Raw genomic sequence first — 18271 nt, 5'->3', positions numbered from 1 at the left:
TGAGATTGTTGAATTCACCTGTGTTGAATCGTTTCATGGAGAGGTGTCGGATCTACAGTATGACCCCAGCCTCCAAACATGAGAAATTTTTATTATTTAAATTTTACAGAAAGGCCACTTTCATCCAAAGCCTTTTCACCAATACAAACACAACCAACTGTTTCATGTCAGAATAGGCCTGAACTGTCATCAGCAAAATCACCCTGCCACCACATCAACACCGCAGAGTCACCTGGCTTGTGAGCCAAAGAGACCTCTGGACAGTCTCCACAAAACGAAGCTCTCTTCTGTCTTGAGTTACTGCCCAGAGCAGGCACTAAGTTTCTTAGTCTTTGTTACTTTTCCACCTTCCTCCTCCTCTGAGATAAGTCTGTGGCTACTGAAGTTACCTTATCACCCCCCTACCCACCCCACCTGATGATCACCATGTAATCCCCACTAGAGAATAAAATAAAAGGGTTTCTTTTTTTCTGAATACGAGTATGGTGTTGGCAAGTGCAAATCATTTATAAATCCTGTCAAGACACCTGCCCATCAAATAGGTGTGTGTACATGCCCCTCCAGTCCAGACAATAATACACTTATGTGCAAAACTTAAGGATGAAATTTAACTTCTGCATGCTGTGTCAATAAAAAGTAACACAGCTCAATGAAATTTGGACCAAATGTAGAAAGAACCATTATAGTATAGTGCAGAAGGTAAATGAAATAACTACTCAGTGAGACAAGCAGAAATAACACTTTTATTCAAAGACAATAATTACACTGAAGTCACTGCAATTCAGTATGATCCCGTGGATGGCAGGACATGGTATTTAATAGGATGTGTGCTCATCATGGACAACAATGCGTGCTTTGCAATGTGCTCCCATGCTAGCCACAAGATTTTTAAGGAGCTCTTGTGGTAAGACATTCCATTCTTCAACTAGCGCAGTTTTCAACTGCTGGATGGTTGTTGGTGCATGTGGACGTGCCGCAATAAGTCTCCCCAATGCATCCCACACATGCTCGATGAGATCTTCTTGGGGTGCATTTTGTGTTACCACTTCCTGCCATTTGAGGATACATCCAGAATCACAATTCAGACTAATCATAACGTGTAGGCTTTCACGGCGGGCATCTTCATTAGTTCAAACTTCCGGGCTGAGAGGCCTTGGTCAAAGAAGAAGAAGGGGATGAAGAAGTTTTACAGATTGACCATGGCCTCTCAGCCCGGAAGTTTTAACTACAGTGGTCCAGTCCCCCTGCTCTTGGCACCATTGCAAACGGTGCTGCCAATGTGCTGGTGTCAAGAGAACACAATGTACTGATCATCAGGCAAAGCGATCACCCCAATGCAGTTGCTGTGCTAGTGTGGCATGCGAGATTGAGTGCCCTGCATTCCTGTTAAATGTGGTTACAATCGCATCCACTGTTTCATGTGGGTCCTAGCCTGTTGTACAATGTGGCAGTCATCTTCTGTTGTAGTTGACCGCAGCTAGCCATCTCTTATCCTTCCTGTAGCAGTGCCTGTGGTTTGGGGCTCCCAATGTTTGTGAAACAATGCTGTGAGCAATATTGGTCTCCTGGGCTACACTGGTCGCACTTTGTCCTCCTTCCAGTTTCTTGGTGATTCTGCCACTTGTGAAGTCATCAAAATATTGTCTCCGGGCCATTTTGTAAGGAAGAATACCATCACAGAGCAAAGTAACTGTTCGCTGATTGACACACACCGTCATTCCCCATTCCTTCAACTGCTTCATGTTGAGGGGCCAACTCCTTTTGGCACTACACACTGACATTCACGAATGTGTGCTCATGAATTTTGGATACCTATGGAACGAAATAGAAATATTGGTGCCTTGTCTTATACATGCTTGAGTGGCACTAGGTGTTATTCATGAGACTGGCCTGAAGATTACACCATTGCAACGTCAAAACTGGTCGCCTAACAAACAATATCAACATGATGGCTGTTGGTTCTGTATTATTACATTTCAACAAACACTGTGCTGTTAAAAATCACTCCAGGAGAGATATGCAGATCTCTACATATTCCTTACCGAAAAACTGAGAATGAAAAAATAATAAAACAATGTATTATTTAAGAGAGGGCAGCTATTGCATGGTTTCACTGTTCTATGCACATACGTGTCTTCAAGCTGGAATGGTTATGGCAGTAACTTGGCATGTGAAGTACCTTTGCGGGAGCACTGTATATGCTACATTAATCATCGGTCTAAGTTGGAGCAGTGGGCCATCCCAAGTGTAAACACCAGATGAAATAACAATGACTGCATTATGTGTAAAATGAATGAATTAACCTATTATCCTAATTTGTAATTCTGGAGTGTCAGTTCTCATTCAGAATTCTGAGTGGAGACTGCTGTAATAGTTTTCAAGAATGTATGAAAAACAAATATTTACCGAAGCAAAGTTGAAAGCGGTCTATGTCATTTTCATCCAGCATACACTGTGTAAGCAGGTGAAAAAGTTTGAGATTATTGCATGATAATTAACTAAGAAATGGAAGACAAACAATCTCTCTCTATCTCTCTCTCTCTCTCTCTGTGTCTGTGTGTGTGTGTGTGTGTGTGTGTGTGTGTGTGTGTTAGCTCTGACTCTCTCTCTCTCTCTCTCTGTGTGTGTGTGTGTGTGTGTGTGTGTGTGTGTGTGTTAGCTCTGAGGAGGAGCATTGCCTGAAAGCACAGCAATCATTGGATCTTATTAATGTGCCAGTCCACCACTCAATGCAACTATTAGATGAAAAGTTAACTTTAGGCCTTCTACTGATTCCGCAAAAAAAATAAACCCGCAAATGTACGAAATAATTTCAGTGTTTCACTTGGTGTCATACTGCTTACAATTTAGATTCAATACTGGCTGAATATTTTATGGAATTCCACTATACTCCTTCACACAATATAAGGAAACCTTCAAGAGACATTTACCAAAAAATGTGTTATACACCAGACAAGTATATTGCTGCAAAATAAAACAAACTGCTTCCATAGTAGTTTAAATGCGCAGCGTAAAGAATACTCACATACGATAAACTGGTTCTATGAGAACATGTATGAGCTGACACAGAGCCCGCGCAACAGGTGGTTGGTCCATTGCACAATGTTCTGGAAGTTTTCGTGTTAACTGCTCTGCGTGAGTCCAGTCACCGACAGTCAATAATGCCTCACAAAGACCAAACTTCTGGTTTGCTGCATACTACAAAAATTGAAATAATTCAATGAGTTTCACTGAATACATAATATTTCTATACAAAGAATATTGTGGATATCAAAGGTAAGGTATTTGGATGATAGGAAAAAACTAAATTGTAAGTTTTAGCAGCCTATCAAAAAAAAAAAATTGTCACACTAAAAAACATGAAAGTTTCAGTAAAAAAAATCAAGGTTTTCTGCTATCTCTAAGTGTAGTCAAAGCATTTTAATCAATATAAATGTGACATGTATACAAATGCAGAATTCCAATGAAATTTACAAATGGTCATGAAAGTCCACACTCATTCAAAATAAAAGACACTGCTTGTGGTAGATGTCTTTGTAAGCAAAGGGTGGGTTGTAAAGTAAATTAACAGCAGTAAAATATTTTTAGTTGTGTTTTTCCATTCTTAAATATAACTATTGTACACACACACACACACACACACACACACAGATGAGCAGACACAAATGGGAAATCATTCTAGTGATGATAAGGACTGGTAAAGAGGAAACCCACCAGCTGGCCGGCTGTTCACGTGATACTGCCTTGATCAATGGAAAGCAGCTGAAGGGTAATGAATCCATAAGTACGTGGCAATGTGTGGATGCCCACACCCCATCACGTCCTGTGGAGGTTGCAGGCTTTCCCATTCTGCAAAGCATCTTGGCAGATCTGATGGCAGAGTAGAATGGTGATGCAGTCACAAGTGTTTCAGAGCACACCATTTAGTGCACACTCATGAGCTCCATATCACGCAACCCCCATGTGTTCCCATATTGACCAACAACATCAATTACGGTTACAGCTAGCATAGGATCATCAAGATTTGACTGAGGATCAACGTCAGCTTGACGGTCACGTCCGGCTATGCTGTTGCAACTAGGCAAACAGTTGTTCAAAACGTGCACTGTGCCGTGCACACAGAGTTATGGGGGCAGTAGTATGAAGCAGGGGACATCCATCTGGACTCCCAATGAAGCACTGTGTCGTAGGCACCGTGGATTATGTGAACATTATTGCTGACCCACTGTATCCACTATTTCTTCACGTCTTTCCTGATGGCAATGGGACATTCCAGCAACATAACTGGCAGTGTCACAAGGCCAGAATAGTGGAACAGAGGTATGAGAAGCATGATAGTGAATTCATGTCCATGTCTTGGCAATCAATTTCACTTGATGGAACACATCTGGAACACTACTGGGCACCAGCTTCACGACCACATAGCACCGACACGTATTTAGGGTCGAGCGAGACCTGTGCACAGACGTCTGGCCACGTACTCCCAGAAACCAACTGAGGACTTGCCGAATCCATCCCACACAGAATCGCTGCTGAATTCTTCCCAAAGGTGGATCAACACTTTATTATGAAGATTGTTATGATGCAGCCCTCCACAATAATCTAATCTGTGCACGCTTCTTCATTTCCGAATAACTACTGCTACCTACATCAGGTGAAATACCCTCAGACATAATAATTCCCATCCCAAAGAAAGCAGGTGTTGACAGATGTGAAAATTACCGAACTATTAGTTTCATAAGTCACAGCTGCAAAATACTAACGCGAATTCTTTACAGACGAATGAAAAACTGGTAGAAGCCGACATCGGGGAAGATCAGTTTGGATTCTGTAGAAATGTTGGAACATGTAATACTGATCCTACGACTTATCTTAGAAAGTAGCTTAAGGAAAGGCAAAACTACGTTTCTAGCATTTGTAGACTTAGAGAAAGCTTTTGACTATGTTGACTGGAATACTCTCTTTCAAATTCTAAAGGTAGCAGGGGTCAAATACAGGAAGCGAAAGGCTATTTACAATTTGTACAGAAACCAGATGGCAGTCATAAGAGTCGAGGGACATGATAAGGAAGCAGCGGTTGGGAAGAGAGTGAGACAAGGTTGTAGCCTCTCCCCGATGTTATTCAATCTGTATATTGAGCAAGCAGTGAAGGAAACAAAAGATAAGTTCGGAGTAGGTATTAAAATCCATGGAGAAGAAATAAAAAATTTGAGGTTCGCCAATGACATTGTAATTCTGTCAGAGACAGCAAAGGACTTGGAAGAGCAGTTGAACGGAATGGACAGTGTCTTGAAGGGGGGATATACGATGAACATCAACAAAAGCAAAATGAGGATAATGGAATGTAGTCGAATTAAATCGGGTGATGCTGAGGGAATTAGATTAGGAAATGAGACACTTAAAGTAGTAAAGGAGTTTTGCTATTTGGGGAGCAAAGTAACTGATGATGGTCGAAGTAGAGAGGATATAAAATGTAGACTGGCAATGGCAAGGAAAGCGTTTCTGAAGAAGAAAAATTTGTTAACATCGAGTATAGATTTAAGTGTCCGGAAATCGTTTCTGAAAGTATTTGTATGGAGTGTAGCCATGTATGGAAGTGAAACGTGGACGATAAATAGTTTAGACAAGAAGAGAATAGAAGCTTTCGAAATGTGGTGCTACAGAAGAATGCTGAAGATTAGATGGGTAGATCACATAACTAATGAGGAGGTATTGAATAGAATTGGGGAGAAGAGGAGTTTGTGGCACAACTTGACAAGAAGAAGGGATCGGTTGGTAGGACATGTTCTGAGGCATAAAGGGATCACCAATTTAGTATTGGAGGGCAGCGTGGAGGGTAAAAATTGTAGAGGGAGACCAAGAGATGAATACACTAAACAGATTAAGAAGGATAAATTCAGTATTTCTCAGGTTTGCCAAAGAATTCTTCAGCCTTATCATTTTAACAATTTGATACTGTCTACACTATTTCATCTTTGTAAAGCCACCCATTCATCTGTTACTGTATTCCTTTCCTCTGTTTCAGTTCAATGTTGCCAACACTCCCTCTGAAACTCTTTAACAATCTCTCATTCATTCAATTTTTCTATGTCCCTTCTCCTTAATCTCTTAGTTTTTTGCAATCTATTAAATTTTAATTTACATTTGATCAATAAATTATGAGTCCACATCTGCCCCTAGAAATGTCTTACAATTTAAAATCTGGCTTAGAAACCCCTGTCTTGCCATTATATAGTCAATCTGAAACATTTATGTCTCTCCAGGTTTATCTCCCACATATATATATATAACCTTGTTACACAACTCTCAAACCGAGTATTGTCTATTATTCAATTATATTTTATGCAAAATTTTATCAGGAAGCTTTCTGTTTCATTCCTTTCCTCTAATCCACGTTCTCATATTACGTTTCCATCTCTCCCTTTTTCTACTACCAAATTCCACTCATCTAGCACAATTAAATTTTCCACTCCTTTAACTATCAAAATAATTTTCTTTATCTCATTATCATACATTCTGTCAATCACTTCATCATCTAAATACAGGGTGTATAAGCAGACGAGGAAACAAAATTCCTGGATTTTTCCCAGATTTCCCAGTTAAAAACACACTTTTTACTGAGTAAAGAGACACATTTTCCCAGGTGAAAATACATATTTTCCTCGGTGAAAATGCACTTTCTACATGTTCAAGTGGCAGTATACTTTCCCCTCAGATTGTAAAACTTATCAATTTTTTGAATGGCAAATGTTTTGTTCACCAGTGTAGAACTTCCCAACACATTAGGAAACAAAACCTGGTAATACATATATAACAGAGGGAAACATTCCACGTGGAAAAAATATATCTAAAAAGAAAGATGATGAGACTTACCAAACAAAAGCGCTGGCAGGTCGATAGACACACAAACAAACACAAATATACACACAAAATTCAAGCTTTCGCAACAAACTGTTGCCTCATCAGGAAAGAGGGAAGGAGGGGGAAAGACGAAAGGATGTGGGTTTTAAGGGAGAGGGTAAGGAGTCATTCCAATCCCGGGAGCGGAAAGACTTACCTTAGGGGGAAAAAAGGACAGGTATACACTCGCACACACACGCATATCCATCCACACATACAGACACAAGCAGACATATTTAAATATGTCGATAGACACACAAACAAACACAAATATACACACAAAATTCAAGCTTTCGCAACAAACTGTTGCCTCATCAGGAAAGAGGGGAAGGAGAGGGAAAGACGAAAGGATGTGGGTTTTAAGGGAGAGGGTAAGGGGTCATTCCAATCCCGGGAGCGGAAAGACTTACCTTAGGGGGAAAAAAGGACAGGTATACACTCGCACACACACACATATCCATCGTGTGATGGATATGTGTGTGTGTGCGAGTGTATACCTGTCCTTTTTTCCCCCTAAGGTAAGTCTTTCCGCTCCCGGGATTGGAATGACTCCTTATCCTCTCCCTTAAAACCCACATCCTTTCGTCTTTCCCTCTCCTTCCCCTCTTTCCTGATGAGGCAACAGTTTGTTGCGAAAGCTTGAATTTTGTGTGTATATTTGTGTTTGTTTGTGTGTCTATCGACCTGCCAGCGCTTTTGTTTGGTAAGTCTCATCATCTTTCTTTTTAGATATATTTTTCCACGTGGAATGTTTCCCTCTGTTATATATATATATATATATATATATAGGACGGGTATACACTCGCACACACACCCATATCCATCCACACATACAGACACAAGCAGACATATTTAAAGACCAATATTATATTAAATATGTCTGCTTGTGTCTGTATGTGTGGATGGATATGGGTGTGTGTGCGAGTGTATACCCGTCCTTTTTTCCCCTAAGGTAAGTCTTTCCGCTCCCGGGATTGGAATGACTCCTTATCCTCTCCCTTAAAACCCACATCCTTTCGTCTTTCCCTCTCCTTCCCCTCTTTCCTGATGAGGCAACAGTTTGTTGCGAAAGCTTGAATTTTGTGTGTATATTTGTGTTTGTTTGTGTGTCTATCGACCTGCCAGCGCTTTTGTTTGTTAAGTCTCATCATCTTTCTTTATATATATATATATATATATATATATATATATATATATATATATATGGTTATAATAGAGGGAAACATTCCACGTAGGAAAAATATATCTAAAAACAAAGATGATGTGACTTACCAAATGAAAGTGCTGGCAGGTCGACAGACACACAAACAAACACAAACATACACACAAAATTCAAGCTTTCGCAACAAACTGTTGCCTCATCAGGAAAGAGGGAAGGAGAGGGAAAGACGAAAGGATGTGGGTTTTAAGGGAGAGGGTAAGGAGTCATTCCAATCCCGGGAGCAGAAAGACTCCTTACCCTCTCCCTTAAAACCCACATCCTTTCGTTTTTCCCTCTCCTTCCCTCTTTCCTGATGAGGCAACAGTTTGTTGCGAAAGCTTGAATTTTGTGTGTATGTTTGTGTTTGTTTGTGTGTCTGTCGACCTGCCAGCACTTTCATTTGGTAAGTCACATCATCTTTGTTTTTTATACCAAGGTAAGTCTTTCCGCTCCCGGGATTGGAATGACTCCTTATCCTCTCCCTTAAAACCCACATCCTTTCGTCTTTCCCTCTCCTTCCCCTCTTTCCTGATGAGGCAACAGTTTGTTGCGAAAGCTTGAATTTTGAAGAGTGAGTTTGTAGCTTGAATTTTGTGTGTATATTTGTGTTTGTTTGTGTGTCTATCGACCTGCCAGCGCTTTTGTTTGGTAAGTCTCATCATCTTTCTTTTTATATATATATATATATATATATATATACCAACACTTTCGTTTGGTAAGTTACAGTATATATATATATATATATATATATATATATATATATATATATATATATATATATACTGTAACTTACCAAACGAAAGTGTTGGTATGTTGATAGGAGACAATAAAAAACACACAAACAAATTTCATGCTTTCGCAACCCACGGTTGCTTCATCAGGAAAGAAGGAAGGAGAGGGAAAGACGAAAGGATGTGGGTTTTAAGGGAGAGGGTAAAGAGTCATTCCAATCCCGGGAGTGGAAAGACTTACCTTAGGGGGAAAAAGGGACAGGTATACACACACACACACACACACACACACACACACATATCCATCCGCAAATATACAGACACAGGTAGACATTGTAAAGGCCATTACAATGTCTGCTCGTCTCTGTATATTTGCGGATGGATGTGTGTGTGTGTGTTATATATAAGAGGCAATAAATTGTAGAACATCAGGAACTGAAAACAGTTGAGTAGATTTGGAAGAGGAGTGGAACAATATCAAATTGGATATAGCAGCACTACCGAAGTTGCCACAAACAGCATTACAAACACTGAAGCAATCTCAGCATGATAGCACTGGAGAAATTTTTGCATTCACTGGAGCTACTCAACGTAACACTTTCTGTGAAAATGGGAAAAAAAATTTGGACTTATCTAAAACTATGATATGTATTTTTCCTTTGTTTCAAAAGTAGTCTTTTATCAAGTGCAGTCATTACTGTGCAAGTGTTGTTAGGCTGCAGTTACAGTGGCTCCAATATTGGTGGACAAAATGATTAATGGAAAATCTCATATAAAGATGTGAAACAAATACTAACAAAGAGATAGAGGGGCTGGACAGTACTTACCTCAGCTCAGTACAGCCGATAGATACACATAAAACAGAACCGAAAATTTAATTTTCGGTTCTGTTTTATGTGTATCTATCGGCTGTACTGAGCTGAGGTAAGTACTGGCCAGCCCCTCTATCTCTTTGTTAGTACCAATATTGGTGGATTCTGTCGACAACCGACATCGGCCGGAGATGACTGATCTTTTCAAATTAGTATTCCACTATGTGCGTGGTCACACTATAGCCGATCTTATCTCCCAAACATACGAATTTCAGATGACAATCTGTGAAATTAAAATCAGTTTCTTTTCTTCAGTCAAATTGACCAACGTTCTCGCACATAAAATATGGAGATTGAGAAACTGATACGCTTGGTCCAGGAAAGAGTGAGTTTGTAGCATCGTGAGGATGAAAATATCATAATGTTTGAAATCTATGGACTGAAATAACAGGTCTATTCAAAACTTCAAATAGGTAAAATGTTAATTGGAAATTTTAGGCATAGATTATAACCTCAAAAAATAATTTGTTCGAGTGAAAAGGGTGACGTATCTTACATGATAATAGCTACTGTACTGTATCATTTTTGTAGTAGAGTGTCATTACTTGTCTACAAATTAATATTACTGCTTACTGACATTTTATGCCAGTAGGGTAGTAATTCTGTTAATATGAAGTGGTATGTCAATGTGGTGTATAGTGTGTATTTCCACTTTTAAGTGCTTTAAGTTTTCAAAATATCTTGTGCTACACTTTATGCTTGTCTTTCACTCGTGTGCTAAATGACAGTAATTGAAAGTTAACTGACTTAAATAAATACAGCGAAACAGAGTGTTTATTAAATTGCTTTTCAAGGTGACCATGAATTTTCTTGAGTACGTAACAGAATGTTTCACCCGTCATGTCATATACTCTTAAAACTTGTCTGGCTATTCTGATAACTGAGGACAAAGTGTATAGCACTCACCACATTCTTTACGAGACAGGAAAGCTCATTTACATGCATTCAGCATCTCTTTAATAGTAGAAGCCGCTATGCAGCACTTGTATGCAAGTACAGAGGTGCCTTGGTGTCCGCCACACACTACGAGGTTACAATATAATCTACTTCATAAATAGGATACATTCTAACCTAACCTCCCTGACCGTGCCAAAAACTGATGAAGGGGATTTGATGCACTATGATCACCCTGTCAGCCAATGTTATCGGGCGACCTCTGGCGATGGTGCCCGATGACGGCTGTTGCCGCCACTGTGAATGCAGCCTTAGAAAGGTTGAACGAGAAACTTTGCTAAAAGACAGCACAGCTGTTCAAGGCAACCATAACAATGCAACTGTCAACTCAACTCTATAAACTCACAATTTTTATGCCAAAAATCAGATGACTGTTTTCCATCGGTCATCTTTCTTCCCAGAACTTGCTACATGCAATCTATTTCAAAAAATAAAATCAGTACTGATAGAATGCCTTTTCAACACCATCACTAACATAAAGGAGAATGTCATAGGCAGTAAAAGACATTGTAAAAGAAGCTTACAATGCTTGGAGAAGTGTGTGGGTAGAGGAGGGAAGTACTTTGAAGGAGACATGGACTAAACAACTGTAGTATGAATGAAAATGTTATTTAAAAAGAACTTTTATCTTTTTAACAGTTGTAATATGTACAGTCAGTAGCTTTAATATACACAAAACACACACACACACGTCTATTATGAAACACAAACAATATCATAATTTAGTTTTACAAACCTTTTCCCGAGCACTCTCCTTCTCTTCCACAGGCTCTTCTTTCTCTTTATCCTTTGTTGAAATTATATTCAGTTTCCTGACATATTCTACAGCTTCCTTCATTTCCTTGTCCCATTCTTTGTAAATAACTTTATCATCTGGAGTGAGCTGCAAAATAATGGCAAATTCAACAACACAATATCTGACATTCATGTATCAGATTTATCCCACATACTATTATCATGATGGTCAACATCAGCAACCTATGTGCAGTCACAATTGGCGATAAAATTTAAGATGAAGTAAAGAATGCCAATGTGACAATGCTCAAAAGTTACTAATACAATATTGTCATTACAGTATAATAATTTATAATTGCATGCATGGAATTTCAAAATGACATGTACAATATAATTAAATTAGTATACAAGTAAGTAAGTAAGGAAGAAGCTAATAAAGTAAGAAGTCTTCTTTTTAATGTTAAGGCAGTGATATTCGAATCCCAGAGAGAGAGAGAGAGAGAGAGATTTGTTCTGCTTTTAAACAGCAGGCACACAGAACTCTTAAACAAGAAACCAGAGGTTATCCATGTTGAGACAGAAACATCATGCTGTCTTTGTCTTGACCACAACCACACGTGAACACTTTCATTCGGCCCTTTAAAAATATTATACCTTTTCTTCTCTAAAAATTTACCCTCCCATACATGAAGGTACATTTATAAACTGTAAGTCTGATATTCATTCACTTTATCATCTATTGTGGTTCAACTTTTGGCAGATGCTAAGCTGCAACATACAAGGGACAACATGCAGTATTCTAGCAATTGCTGCTACATTCACAAGGAAAGATTGACTCAACCCCTCACAGCCTTTACAGAACTGCCAAGTATATCCAAACAAAACCATGTACTTTGTTTCTGTTTTCGTCATATCAAATACAAGTTACAGATAATCTAATTTAAAGTAATACGTACTAGTATATAAATTACAAAAATAAACAATCTTTCACAATTCATATGGGCTAAATGAGTTTTCTTATTTTTGCACTGTTTTGCCAAGAACTGAAATTTATTGTTCCAACCTTATTCTCTAGTGCAAATCAGATACAACTGCACAGGTTAACTGTTACAAAATGTTAGTAAATAAACTGCACAATATGAGTAGAAATCTGATTTTTCTGAATCAAGCCCAATGGTCGTGTTCAAACACGTCCTCATTACCTGGGGATTTGCAGAGAACGACAAGTTAACTTTTTCACAGCAGTCAATGGGCTGACATAAAATATTTAACACATTAAGTCATTTGTAAAGAAATCAGGCAACTGAAGCTGTTTTGTACATGCTGATTCCATTCTAGGGTTGTTAGAAGTTTCCCAAAGTGAAATTCTCTGACAATTCCTAATTTTCGGAGTCATTTTTAGCATTTTTCCCTGACAGATTTTGAGATCTGAAGGGTTAGTAAACAGTTAAGTTGACAGAATAGCATAAGGAATTCTGTATTTCTGAACATGTTTTTAATTCAACTTTTGAATGAATGAAAAGCTATTGTCTCCTTTACCGAATTTAATGGGTGACAATAAATGCCATTTTTTGTTGTGGGATTTTTGTGCTGACTCAAGCTTTGAATTAACAGTTAGTTTTTGGTCCTTCTCCCATACAAGATTTATGAACTATATAAATTTCCAGTATATTAAAAGAATTACTGCTCACCATATCACGGAGATGTTAAGTAAGAGACAGGCACAACAAAAAGACTGCTAAACAATTAAGCCTCAGCGGCCAGACAGTGGTCACATGTGTGAGAATAGTGGTCGCATGAATGCGTATGTTGTCTAATTTAGAAGAAGGCCTTTTGGCTGAAAGATAAATTGTTCAGAAGTCGTTTTGTTGTGCCTTTCTGCGAGTCAACATCTTGAATATTCAGTGAGTAGCAATCTATCATCTTCATAATATTATCATCATTCCATCCTGGATTTTCCATTTTTTACTTCAAAGACAATGTTTACTACTAAATACTGAACTGTACTTTTTAATAAAATTAATATTCTAGTTTTAATCTATAACTGTATGAATATAAATTATGATGCAGATGTGAAATGCCTAATTGTTAAATGAAATAAATTACACACATTAACAGTTAATGTTGAATCTACAGAAATAAAAAGTATTTCATTTTCTACTTGTTTCGCATTTTGTACCAAATTTTAATTTATTCTGAATGCTTACATTATCCTGCAATTAATTATTCAAAGTAAAAAGATATACTTTTATTAAAATAAATGTTCAGTATTTGTTAACACCATCTCAATTTGACAATAAACTTTGTACATGAAAGAAAAGAAAAAAAATTGCTAGTAGCAAGAACCGAACCAATCACCTTGGCCAATTCAAGGCTTTGCTATGCATTCAGAAACCAGTGATCCTTTAATATTGTACAAATGTTTTATAGTCTACAGTGCTCGGAAATCTTGAGAATTTTATCATATTGATTTAAGAAATTGAAGTCTGCACACTGACTTTCAACTCCTGTAAGTATTAAGAAAATCGAAAAGGGACAGCCTGTAATGTCCACTTGCTGTGTTCATCTGTGGCCTGCAGCTGCTTCATATCAGAGAGAGAGAACACAGAGTGAGTCTCCTATATTTGCCGTCAGTGTAGGGTGAAAGTAATCTTTCTGTTGGAATTTTAAGATACAAAGTCTGTTCAAAAAATTACAGAACATTCGTAATTTTGCGCCAATGGTGTGATATAGCAAAATGCGGTTGGCACCGCTGCACACGCCTGTGTTTAATGTATAACTGCTGGAAGTTTCATTGTTGTGTGTCTGTTAGTTATTGTTCACTGCTGTATTGAGTAGAACATTATGTTGCACAGCTATGAATTTGGAGATGGCAGAGTTAGAGGAGCAATGTGTCTGCATTAAATTTTGCTTGAAACTCAAGAAAACCTTTACAGAGATACACCAAATGATGCAGGAAGTCTACAGTGATGAGTACTAAAAAAGCCGTACTTAGTGTTACAAATAGTTCACATGGTTTAAAAAAAGGATAGCTGGAAGTTAAAGATGACCCTCATTCAGGACGCCCTTTGACATCTACTGACGACGCTCATGTCCTGGAACGTCAACAAAATTGTGCGCGCCAATCAAAGACTGACTGTCTGAGAGATTACACAAAAATGTAACATTTCAGTTGAATCATGTCATGAAGTCCTGACACAGCATCTTGGAATGCATCCTGTGGCCGCCAATTTTGTCACATGGTTCATGAGTCAGACCAGAAAGACCTTTGCCTCGTTATGTGTGAAGAGCTTTTGGATTGCGCAGATGAGAACGAGATGTTTCTTAAGAGAATCATAACTGGTGATGAGACATCGGTCTACGGTTATGATGCTGAAAGCAGAGATCAATCTTCACAGTAGGCCGTGAGAGATTCTCCAAGACCAAAAAACAGTTCGTCGGGTCAGGTCACATGTCATAGCCATGCTGATAGTTTTCTTTGACTTTGAAGGATTAGTTCATCATGAATCCTTGCCATAAGGACAAACTGTTACTCAATGGTACTATTGGAATGTGTTGTGGTGCCTGCAAGAAAATGTGAGGATGGAACAGCATGAAATGTAGCATGACAGTTTACGACTCTTGCATTATGACAATGCACCCATACACTCATTCGTATTGGTGCACAACTACTGTGCAAAAGGCAAAATCACTGTGCTGCCTCATCCTCCATACTCTCCACACCTGGTGCTTGCAGACTTTTTTTTAATTCCCAAAGTTGAAAACCCTATTGAAAGGACAAAGAATTGCAACGATAGACGAGATAAAAGAAAATTCACAGTCGGAGCTTTGTGCAATCCAGCAATAGGCATACCAAACCTGCTACCGGGAGTGGAAACAGTTTCGGGAGTGGTGTATCAATTGTGGACGAGAGTATTTCGAAGGAGACCATGCACAATAAGTAAAAGGTAAGCATGGAAAAATTTTATGGACAAAGTTCCGAAATTTCCTGAACAGACCTTGCACTTTTCTCTAAGTTATACTTCAGGTGAAAATTTACTGTTTGAATAAATAAATTAACTTTTAATCAGGAAACAGTTTTTACTCTTGAAGTAAAGAGTGTACCATATGTAATATAAAAATAATTTAACATCCTCTTGGTTAAAAAAATTCAGGTGAAAATTTACTGTTTGAATAAATAAATTAACTTTTAATCAGGAAACAGTTTTTACTCTTGAAGTAAAGAGTGTACCATATGTAATATAAAAATAATTTAACATCCTCTTGGTTAAAAAAAAACTTGATTCATGAACTTTTCTTTGTTTATTTTTGTTTGTCTGTTGTCTTCTTGAGAGGAATGGTGGTTTACAATGAGGTAGAACATTAGGTTGGTTTTACTACTACATTACCAGCCATTTTTTAAACAAAGTTCTGTCCTCCAAAAGAGAAACATCTGCTTTTCATCGTGTTGCTCCTAAGCTAGCACTTAGCTTGGATGACATCAATGGTTATTCTTCCATCAATTAGGTAGGAGAAAGTAACAATAGGTGGACCGAAATAATAAAATATAGGGCAGAGCCAGTCACAAGATTACAAATTACACAAAGGAAAAGCGTATGGTCTACACATAAGCTTCAGATATTGAAGATGTGGCCAAAGAAGTCTGCTAAATAGGAAGTATGAATTCAACAACTGCATACGTGTTTCTGAAATGATTCATGAGACAACTGTTTATCCATATGAACTCCAAACTAAATCATACATAACTATTTGTGATCCATTAAAAACATAATAAGTGAATTTGCTAAATAACTGAAGAGTCTGATACACTACTATGAATAAACATCGACACTTCAATATAGTGGCGTATTTAAGGGGGGCTTCTGAACTTGAGTCATCTCCCACCCCCTCACCTAAATGAGGAATTACAGACATGATTTTCCTTACACACCTGCACATAATATCATGGCTGTAAAACAAAGATTAACAATACCTCTGCTTCAGTATGTGTACCTTTTTAAAAAGTTTGTTTATTTTAACAATATGCTACATTACATAATAACATTATAAGTTTTCAGTTTTCTTTTAGTAACACATGACAATTTAACATCAATGGTGAAGTCATTTAACATCAATGGTGAATTAAATACAAATTTTATGAACCCAGGTTCAGAATATTACAGTACCCATAAATGACAGTTAATGAATATAGAAATAATTCGCATTACTGAGGTGGTGGACACATTGTCGAAGCACACGCTGACCAGGAAATGTTCTAGTTTGTTTCATACATGATTTTAGGTGTCAGCAGCTGTTAAATTGTTGAAATGAAATGTTGCAAAAACCAGTGAATGAAGCTAGTATAAAAAAATCATTGATTTCCGAGAGCTAAGACAATGGATCACAAGGCAAAAAGTGATAACATTTTGAACTACTTCTCCAAAACTAGGAGAAACTCTGCCATCTCAGGCTGGGAGAATGGATGACACACTGTAATTGCTGCCACCGTTTTCAAAGAATAGGATCATTATTGCTAATTCAAAATCACCTTTCTTGGGTTCTGCAGCAAAATCAGCGTCTTTCGTTGACACATCAAATGCCTCTGACAATCACCACAAGGCTGACATAAGTTATTGTCTGCTATAAAGTACCACTAACAAAAAAGTAGATGACCACATGAAGCTACAAAAGTTCCAAAACCTTTCTGTGCCTGATGCAACTTACAAATTTCCCCTCACTTCTCAAAATGGCCAACATTATAAGGTCAACTTAAGTTGGACAGAGAAATATTTCTTTGGTTAGTAACTCTCTCAAACAGGACGGTGCCTTCTACAAGTACTGTGCACTTTTCACTAATACAAGCTTGGGCAGAGGCAGTCATCAAAATGCTGAAACTCTGGTACGCTCAAAGTTTTCGAATTGGAAGGATGCTCTTGAATATTTCAACATCCATGCGTGACAATTTTGTTTTCATGACAGTAAACAAGACCACACATACAAAACATTGCCTGGACAAAGGCTCGGTGGAGCAGGTGGGAACAAACAGATAACGCACAGTCCCTATCATCGAGGCTATGATTCAGTGTAGACAGCAGGGTATTGCATTAAGGGGACATGGGGATTTTATGCCTGTTAAAGTTGACAAACAAGATGATATGCACATAACTTTCATGTCATTATCCTGGAACATCATGCAAAAAGTGATGAAAACCCACAAACATGTTTGGGAGGAACTGGTAGATGTGACAAGTACATTAGTGCCCCAACCCAAAATCAGATCATCTTGCAACAACAATCAACTCCAGGAACGGATTGTTCAGCGCATAAATGATGCAAGGGTTTCACGTTTCTTGCCGATGAAACTACTGATGTTGCTGGAATAGAGCAACTCTCTATTTTATTATTTTTCTGTTATTACATTTTCTGTATTATATTTTCTCAGATCTATTATGTTTTCTCAGGTCTCAAGATTCATCAAGATTTCCTGCAATTTGTTCCAGTGTTTGATGTGGCTAGCAAAGTATTAGTTGGATCTATGATTGAAAACTTGGTAAAATTTGGTTTTGATGTGTTATTTTTACAAGGACAAGGCTATAATGGTGCTGCATCTATGTCAGGAAAAACTCTTGGGACTTAGGCATTCATACAACAGGACCACCCTTTAGCTGAACATTCTCATTGTGCAGCTCATAATTTCAATTTGGTAGTCGCTAAAACAGGCAACGTTCCACTTATCTAAAATTCACTAAGAATGCTGGAAATGACACGTGATCTCTTTCAGCCACCAAAGTGTATCCAGACACTACACGATTCGCTTGAATCATTACCAATGTTCGAGTCAGGACTTCGAAATGTACCATTCTCACTAGATGGACTGAGTGTGTCTGCGGCACACAATT

General features: G+C 38.1%; 1 protein-coding gene across 2 annotated transcripts in view; it reads right to left on the bottom strand.

Annotated features, from left to right (window-relative positions):
• Positions 1-18271, bottom strand: part of LOC126198525 (THO complex subunit 2) — a 304001-nt gene that overhangs the window by 210223 nt on the left and 75507 nt on the right. For both annotated transcript variants that reach the window (XM_049934917.1, XM_049934916.1), the window contains exons 8-9: positions 11395-11541; positions 3026-3198 (exon numbers count right to left, since the gene is read on the bottom strand). In XM_049934917.1, the coding sequence (XP_049790874.1) occupies positions 3026-3198; positions 11395-11541 (320 nt within the window). The remainder of the gene's footprint in view (positions 1-3025; positions 3199-11394; positions 11542-18271) is intronic.

Source organism: Schistocerca nitens, chromosome 8 (assembly GCF_023898315.1).
Source record: "Schistocerca nitens isolate TAMUIC-IGC-003100 chromosome 8, iqSchNite1.1, whole genome shotgun sequence".
Taxonomy (NCBI): Eukaryota; Metazoa; Arthropoda; class Insecta; order Orthoptera; family Acrididae; genus Schistocerca; species Schistocerca nitens.
The sequence above is the reverse complement of the archived record's forward strand: the minus strand, read 5'-3'. Positions and strand labels throughout refer to the sequence as shown.